This window comes from Sinocyclocheilus grahami, unplaced genomic scaffold (assembly GCF_001515645.1).
Source record: "Sinocyclocheilus grahami isolate Dianchi unplaced genomic scaffold, SAMN03320097.WGS_v1.1 scaffold151.1, whole genome shotgun sequence".
NCBI classification, from domain to species: Eukaryota; Metazoa; Chordata; class Actinopteri; order Cypriniformes; family Cyprinidae; genus Sinocyclocheilus; species Sinocyclocheilus grahami.
The window spans coordinates 1,212,587-1,221,995 of NW_015505330.1; the positions used below are offsets into that span (position 1 = coordinate 1,212,587).

At 38.7% G+C, this 9,409-nt stretch overlaps 1 protein-coding gene across 2 annotated transcripts in view; it reads left to right on the forward strand.

Moving 5' to 3' along the window:
- Window positions 1-8,808, forward strand: part of LOC107592229 (carbohydrate sulfotransferase 11) — a 48,528-nt gene extending 39,720 nt beyond the window's left edge. For both annotated transcript variants that reach the window (XM_016281645.1, XM_016281644.1), the window contains exon 3: window positions 5,328-8,808. In XM_016281645.1, the coding sequence (XP_016137131.1) occupies window positions 5,328-6,182 (855 nt within the window). In that variant the 3' untranslated portion in view covers window positions 6,183-8,808. The remainder of the gene's footprint in view (window positions 1-5,327) is intronic.
- The last annotated feature ends 601 nt before the right edge of the window (window positions 8,809-9,409 follow it).

The following is a 9,409-nucleotide window of genomic DNA, read 5'->3' on the forward strand; positions in this document are numbered from 1 at the left end:
CCCCCCCCCCCAAATAAGGAAAAATTGTTTTCAGCATTGATAACAATAAGAAGCACTGTTAATAATTGAATACCAATAACAAATCATAATATTTGATTTAATAGCATATTTGAATGATTTCTGAAGGATCATGTGACACTGAAGACTGGAGTAATGATGCTGAAAATTCAGCTTTGATCACAAAAATAATTTACATTTACCATTTTGCTAACACTTTACTTAAAGCCTTTATGTATAATACATTATAAAGGGTTATTAAAAGGTATAATGCATTATAATTATTGATCATGTGTAAATAATTATAACTGATTTTAAAATGCATAGTGTAACAATGAATTGATAAGTGTTATAATGTATTAACCATGGTTACAATTATTCATGAGATTATACAATGCATTATAATGTGCATTACAAAGGCGTAATTAATGCATGAAACCTACTTATACATAAAGGCTTTAAGTAAAGTGTTACCACATTTTTTTTATATAACATTACCATATTACATGTGTGTTATAATATAATATAATATAAATGTTAATGCATATCTTATGCGAACAGAAGTGCAGACTGATTTGAATCTAATTCAGAAAATTTTACTGTCTTTTCATTTTATTGTGGAGGTCTCCAGTAAGGAAATCAAATTTATTTTCTGAGTTAAACTTCAGCCCTTTGAGTGTGCTAATCTCCCTCTCTGAGCTCATATAAATGGATGACAAATCTCAGCATGAGGACAGATGGAGGAAAGGATGAGAGAGGCAAGGCTTTGACTTTCTTTAATAATTCATCTCACACTTATAAGAGCTCGTCTGAGAGCTTCTGAGGTCGTCGCGGTCACAGGGTCAAATCATAACCTGAGTGACCGAGAATCAATCTCCTAAAAAGCAGCGAACTTTCAGTGAGACATCAGTGGGTGTTTCTTTAACTATATGGGTTCATGTCTGAGAGAGAGAGAGAGAGAGAGAGATACTGAGGGAGAGAAACAAAGAAAGATAGGCCGAGAGAAAGCCCATATATCTTAGCATCGTTGTCTGCTCTGTGATAACGAGATGAAAGTGCGTGTTGAAGATTGATGCTGGATCTGTGTGAGCGCAGGAGAGAAACAAGCGGGAATAGATTACAAAACCTGTGGACGGTATAGCCTAAGTTAGGATACAGTGCTCAGTCTGGTTCTTTTCACACACGGTTCAGTTATAAACAACCACATACTATAAACAAAGTGACTCATTTAAATATTCTGAACTCAGATATGAATTTTGATGGTACGTTCAAGTTTTTTTTGTTTATTGTGAAGACTCTAGCGGTCAATCAATGTTTTTTTATAGCCACTATTTTAGAGAGAAGAGATGAGTGGCGGAAAAGTGTGTGTGTATCACATGATTTTACAGTTGCACAACATTGCAGCAATAAAAAATGATTACAAAATGTTTACTAAAGTATTTTGAAAATTAATAATATAATTATATAATGTTCAAATAATTATAGATGTACAACACTGCTGCAATAAATTTTTTATATAACATTTACTTAAATATTTTAAAAAGAAATAATTCAAAAATTAATCAATTTGAAAAAATTATGTAATAAAAACGCAATAAAAATATTTCTGTAATAAAATGATTTATACTTTAGATGCACAACATTGCTGCAATAAAGTTAATATTTGTTTTACATATTTATGAAAATATTTAAAATAATTTATTTGATCAGTTAATCTATATGAAACAAATATTTGGACCTGACTTGATAAATTCGAAGTTAGATGCACAACATTGCTGCCCTGCAATACAATTTTCTTTTATATAATATTTATTTAGAAAAATTATTGTAAAAAATAATCAGGAAAATAATTGATGAAATATATCTGTAGGAAATGTTTATAATTTAGATGCAATAAAATTGAGTGCAGAATTCATGGTTCCGTCAACTATGGCAAGTTGTCCAGGTCCTGAAGCTTCAAATTAAATAATAATTTAAAAACTGCATTTTGTATTTACTTGCATTATCTTTGTGTAATATAAAAATTTGTTTGATGATCTGAATATTTTAAGTGTGACAAATATGCAAAAAATTAAAAAAACAGGAAGGGGGCAAAAACCTTTTCACGCCACTGTATATATATCGGTTGACCACTATTTTCTAGTATTATGGAAATACAATCTCTGTTATTTAATTTCATTACTGTGATCACAGGCATTATTCATAGCTATTGTGACAACAGCAAAGGAGCGTGACTTCAGGTATTTGTTCATACAGACAGTAATGGAGATGCTTCTGTAAGCTGTTGTATGAACAGGGCTATTTGAGTCACATCTGTTGGTAAACATGACTTTCAATCCTAAACACAGACTGAGTGAACGTAGCTTTGGTCATTGACATGTGTAGCTATTAGTCCTCTCAACACACAGCTCACAATCACACACTCTCTGTGCTTTGAACCGGCCCTGTGGATGTACTGTTGTGGAGACGCCATGGTCGATTGCATTACAGATCAGAGAGAGAGGAAGGCATGAAAAATAGCAGAAAACAGGATTGTAGAAAATGGACCTGCAGAGGTTTTTCAGTGAAAGAGAAAAGTGGCTAAACCAGGAGCCATCCCACCTTAATTTGCCTCACATTTACCACTCTTCACCTCCTTTTTTTACCTCTTGCGACCCCATTTCTCCTATCTATACCCCTGCATAATGGAGTTCAGGGCAGAGCTTTTATATCAAGGTTTTCTATTACCAAAGTCCTGAGAAGAACTGGAGTTAGTGGAGTGGACACTGTATCATTAGATATATATGTATAAAGAGACTGCGCTTCCCAGAAAAGCTCTCAGCGTTTTGAACGGCTCTGCCAAATACAGACACTCTCCTGCTACTGATGAGGCTCAGTGTGTAGTTTTAACAATTTTACGGAGCTACTGAGTGGAAGAGAGAGTAAATTTCATTATGATTATTTATTGCAATTAATTCTTTCATGCTGACTGTCTCCTATAAACTTTTAAAATGTAAAGGAATAGCTCATGCAAAAATTTAAATTGTCATCATTTACCCCCCCAAATTCCAAACCTGTATGACTTTCTTCCATCCGTGGAACACAAAAGTAGATGTTTAGTTGAATGTTAATGCTGCTCTTTTCCGTAAAAAGAAAGCAGATAGAGATGAATGGTAACAAGCTTTAAAAATTACAAAAAGCACCATAAAAGTAAAATACCAGGACTTTTGTGATATATTTTACAAAGCTGCAGAAGACTAAAGAAAGACATTTTGCAGAAGAAAGCAAGTCATAAAGATTTGGAATGGCATGAGGCAGAGAAAATGACAAAATGTAAATTTTTGCGTGAACTGTCCCTTTAAGACTAAATGTTTACACAACATAATCTTGCATTCTGTATCTGCAAAGACATGGTTTCAGTTTCCATATTAATTTATCTGCTAAAAAGGTGATGCAGTGGCTCTTTATTCAAGGAATCTTAGAACCTGTCGGAGATACTGGCCACAAACTCTTGGGAAAATTCCACTGGAATACAGTGCTTAAACTGATGAGAGTGGGGGTGTATAAAAGAGAGCGAAAGAGGCTGAGACACACACACACACACACACACACACAAACACACACAGACAGAGTATGTGGGTGGCGGTAGGTTTGAATAATGATTTTGGAGAAGTGCACAGTGCTGTTCTCTTTGTAAATGTTAGATTACATCCAACATGAAGAAACTTGATGAAACCGAGTGAAACCAGAGCTAGAAATATCGATTTCAACTACTAAAGATATCTCAAATGGGAATAGTTCACACAAAAAGATAGATAGATAGATAGATAGATAGATAGATAGATAGATAGATAGATAGATAGATAGATAGAATTTCCAGTATTCCAGTGCATGTCTGAATGACTAGAAAACATCCTGCATATATGCTAAATACTGCATTGTTAGTCATAAATTCACCACTGACCTGTAAGACTGACCTTTAACTTTTGGCCCCTATTGAGAAGATGGGTCAAAACAGCTCAGCAAGATTCCACTTTCACTGCCTCAGGCCTTCAGCGGTACTTTTCACAAGTCTTGGGTTTGTTTGATGTGGTGCGATGTGATGGTGTGTGTTCACTGCTTTTGTTACAGAGTGGAAGAAGTTCAGAATTTTAAGAGCACTCTTTAATAGGATAAACACCACAAAATAGCACTGCTCGCTGGAAGACTTACAACTGACTGCAATAGAATTTGACATTTATGTGATAACAGAAAGCATACAAATATCATGCACAAATATTGGACGAAATAGTCCATTTTAATTAGATTAAACTCATTTGGAAAGTATTTTTACAATATTCCTCTCACCTTTATCAGCCGTCTTGGATTCATTTTTCCCTCAGTGCAGTGCATTCTGGGATTGTTTTATCCGCAAAGATTATTGTTATAATTTGGCCAAAATGAGGCACAGTATCTTATATCAAAATGTATGTTTTTTTAAGATTGTAAAAGTTAATTTAAAATTAAACTTTAATTTTGTATTTTTAAAAATGTGTCAAAATTCTCATGTAATTTTATTGACAGTCATAGTTATAAAAAGTAGGAAATCAAAGTCAGCTCAATCTCGAGATAAGATTTTAATAATTTGCTTTGGCTTCAGTATGGTGACAGTATAGTCAATTATTTACTTAGGATATTTTAATATTTTTCTCACACAGATCTACCTTTCTTCAAAGTTAAGTTACTCTAATTAAACACACTTATTATTTGAAATGACAGGATGTTGCATTAAAACTTAAAGGGTTAAAACTAAGAATGGCAGGATGGAAGATCTCTGGAAGCAGAATTAAGTGTCCCTTCTGTAGAGGATTTAAGCTAAGATTTTAATAATATTGTCTGGCGCAAAACTTTCCCCTTTATGGCAGCCTGCTGATTTACTGTATGGTCTTTACAGTGCTATAAATGGCACATTGGAAATGAGTTTATGCATTTGGCTGACGCTTTTATCCAAAGCCACTTACATTGCATTGAATGTCTACATTTTATCAGTTCACGCATTTCCTAAGAATCAAACCCATGACCTTGGCATTGCTATAGCTATGCCAAGGGTGTCCAAACCGGGTCCTGGAGGGCCACTGTCCTGCAGAGTTTAGCTCCAAACTTAATTAAACACACCTGAACCAAAGCAATCAAGATCTTCAGACTCACTAGAAACTTCCAGCCAAGTGTGTTGGACCTGGTTGGAGTTAAACTCCTCAGGACATTGGCCCTCCAGGAGCAGAACTGGATGCACCAGAGCTATGTTCAACCATTCAACCTAATTTATTGGTTTTCACATTAATACCATCACCTTTTCTTCTTCTCTTTCTCAGGCCGAGTTCTCTGCGGCGGCGGTGTTGCATCAGGCCCGGCGGGATCAGGTGGCAGACACATGTCGCGCCCACAGCGTGTCCAGCCGCAAGCGCCGCGTCCTGACTCCCAGCGACCTCAAGCACCTAGTGGTGGACGAGGAGCACGAGCTCATCTACTGCTACGTCCCCAAGGTGGCCTGCACCAACTGGAAGCGAGTCATGATGGTGCTGAGCGGCCGGGGCAAGTACAGCGACCCCATGGAGATCCCGTCGAACGAGGCCCACGTGCCCTCCAACCTCAAGACCCTCAACCAATACAGCATTCCCGACATCAACCACCGGCTCAAGAGCTACCTCAAGTTCCTCTTCGTGCGCGAGCCCTTCGAGCGGTTGGTGTCGGCCTACCGCAACAAATTCACGCTTCGATACAACACCTCGTTTCACAAACGCTACGGGACGAAGATCGTGCGGCGGTACCGCAAGAACGCAACAACCGAGGCCCTGCAGAGCGGTGCCGACGTGAAGTTCCAAGAGTTCGCTGAGTACCTGGTGGACCCGGGCACTCAGAGAGAAGCTCCACTCAACGAACACTGGCAGACGGTCTACTCGCTCTGCCACCCCTGCCACATCCACTACGACCTGGTGGGCAAGTACGAGACTCTGGAGGAGGACGCCAACTACGTGCTCAAACTGGCAGGGGTGGGCGACTCCTTGCACTTCCCGACGTACGCCAAATCCACCCGTACCACCGACCAAATGGCAGCCATGTTTTTCAACAACATCAGCTCTCAGCAGCAAGGCCAGCTGTACCAACTCTACAAACTGGACTTTCTAATGTTCAACTACTCCATTCCCAGCTACCTAAAACTGCAGTAGACACACGTACGCAGCTGCGCACACGTTCCGAGCTTGTTCAACAAGGTTGAGCAATGGGAGAAGGGCCGTCGTTGAAAGACACAGGCGGGGGAATCAACCGAGCACTCAAATGTAAAATTGTATTTATATCCGCAGGGACGGTTGCTTTATTTCGAGACGAGACTGAGGAGCTATCGGTCAACTGCATATGCGGACCACTTCGAAAGTCTGATGTATTTACCCATTGAATTGTACATTTTCAGTGTTTCCAAACATCAAAAGCAATATGACAGATTCTGAGCTATACCTGCTCAAATGGTTTATCTATTAATATACTCAGCCAGCTGCCGCCGCCATTATTGAAGCTTCACAGAAAGGTGCGCCTAGACTAATAATAAGACTCGAGATACAATCAGACTTGTTCTGACTTCAATTCCCCACTTGTAATTTTGTGTTCCCTTTGGAAGTTCCCTCGCTTCTCTCCCATACTCAGACGGCCTTTGTGTGTGTGTCTATTTATACAGTGCATATTTAAAGGTGCACACTGAAATAAGAAGACAAAAAAGAGGCATTGAATGATGCATCCCGAAGGGGGCGTGTCCAAATGTGAGTGACAGGCAGGAGCTCCACCCACTGGGTCAGTCAGGGAGCATTTGTAGCAGTCCGGAGGTCAGAGGTCACTGTGGGTTGGCCTCAAGCACACTGTTCCCACAACCCCTCCTCCCTCAGTTGGTCTTCTTAAAGTAGGATTTTGGGTGTTTTGTTTTATTTTGTATTTGTTTATAATGGAAAAATTTGCTGCGAGCAGCACGTTATAATATTATTTGAATTACTCTGTGAAATAGAGATGAAAAATACTTAATATTTTGTTTGCAGGAAAGGAAATCAGCTTAGAGCTAGAGACTTTCTGAGGTTTAATTGTCATAATTCGTTCATATTTCGTCTTGCCTCATATGCAGAACACTGTTGCTGGGATACCTCGCTGGTTGTTTTGTGACGGGTGTACGAAAACGGGCAGGACTTTGTTTTCTGAGCTGTTCTCATGGGAAAGTTTCACACAGTGGTGCGTGTTTGAGAGAAAGAGAGAGAGAGAGAAAATGCAGGCAAATCTGTTCCATCCATTAGATGATTTAAACGTCTTTCCCAATTTGAGTTCAAAGGAACAACCTTTAATTTAGCAAGCTGTCTTTTATGATCCTAATTTGCTTTGACTGTGCACAAAAATTATGAAAATTGCTTATTTATGTGCGCGATGGCCACAAGTGGGTGCGTCCTAGTGCTTTATCTCAATGGCTTTGTCAGTAGCAAATCTTGACTCTGGCTAAAGGCTTCTGTTAGCTCTCTCCCTCCCACATTTCTTTGCGTTTTAGGAAAAGTCCTGGGTTTATTTGGCCTGAATAAGTGAGTGCTGATTAGCCGGATTTTAAGTCCTGTCGAGCAGGGTCTTTAATGAAGACCACACACACACTCACACACACTTGTGGCAGCACCCTAGTGATGCAGAGGGAAAAACGCGGCAAAAAAAAGCAAGGGAGAAGAAAAAAATCTTTTCAAACCAAGCCACGTTATCAAGCTCTCTATGCAATACAGCTACTCCTTTCTCACGCTGCTTTTCCTAAATCTTATCCTACCCCCCAAAAATGAAAAAAGCTTTTAAAAAAAAGATTAAAATTCTCGTGCAGATTCCTTAACATGGAAAACCAGTAATACAAAACTATTTCTTTTAACCGAGTTGTCATTTAGTAGCCTAATTATGGTAACTGACTGGCTGGTTAGGACAAAAACTCGGATTTACATGCCAGAGATTCCAGTTGATAAATTTAGCATGTGTTATCTTTCACAAAGACACATAAAGCCTTTATCTAGTTGTCATTAGATTGTCTGTTCAAATCTCTGCTCTCCTCTTCGCCAGAACAGGAAATGAATCTGAAGCAAATGAATCACTCATGAACTTCTTTTTTGAATCATCAGCTCAGAAAACAAAGTATGCCTGAATGGTTTCTCAGTTTATAAACTGTTTATTTCATTTGTTCTGTAACAACAAACACGCTAAAGCCTCATTAGCGCCCACACGACAGCCACGCTAATACACGCATTAGCGCCCACATTAGCAGGCACAGTGCCTTTCAAACTATCACTCTATCACATGTAGAACAGCTCGCTCACGTTGCATGCAGCATTTTTCATTTTTGGAAATACAAAACATGATTTGCTTTCTTTATGATTCATGTTTCCAGCTGAGCACTTCCCCAGATGGAGGTTTTTATCACATTTAGCTAACTTTACACACTGTAGTACAGAACAGCTAAGCTCACCATCTTACTTGTTACTCCATGTGCCTGTTTAATAATCAGTGTCTACATTGGTTCAGTGTTTCCGTATATTTGTTTTCAGCGCGTGTCTGCTCGCTTTCTTGAGCTCACAAACATTCTCCAACTATCCGCAGTTTAATTTATTTATTTATTCCTCCTCTGTATTCAGGATGGACTCTGCCGGGTCACTGGGTCGGACCCTCGCACTGTAAATGGGAAAAATACAAACCAAGTGAACTGTCGGATCAATGCGCTCCCTGGAGAACGTGCTCACACACTCTCTCTCTATCTCTCTCTCCTCTGTTTTCTCAATAAAGCTGAAACTGAAACCCTTAGCGGCCAATTTGTCACTGTCTGTGTCTCCACATAATCATTAATTTCGAGAGAAAATGTTGTCAGTTGTTAAAGGGATCTTTTTTAACACAGCTGTTCCTCCTCATTTGGCATGGTTTCCAGCACTTTATGCTAAGATGATCTATAGGAAAACATCCAATCTTTTTCAGATCCTGCACCGCACGGCCCTGCTCACAGCTTCTTATAGGGGATTTGTTCAATTACAATGTTCCTTAAATCCTGAGGGAGTTTAATGTGCCTTATTCAAAATAAGTAGAGGCTGAATGTGATCCCTCACCTTTGGATAAACAACTTCTAAGTTTGTCTGTGAGCTTACAGTGTAGTTTGAAACCATTTATGGCTACTGTAGCTGAGCTGCTTGTGGCCAGTAATGCCAAGGGACGGCTTTATAGTATACCTGAAAAAGAAAACGTGAAAACAAGTCATGTTCATGCTTATCAATGGGAATCATATAGAATTTCATAAATTTAGTTCATGAACAGACCTATTAATTATTATTTTACTACTTTGAGGTAATAAAATGCAATTCCATTGCCAAAAGAGTTCATTTTGTCTAAAACACATTTAATTAATTAAATAAAT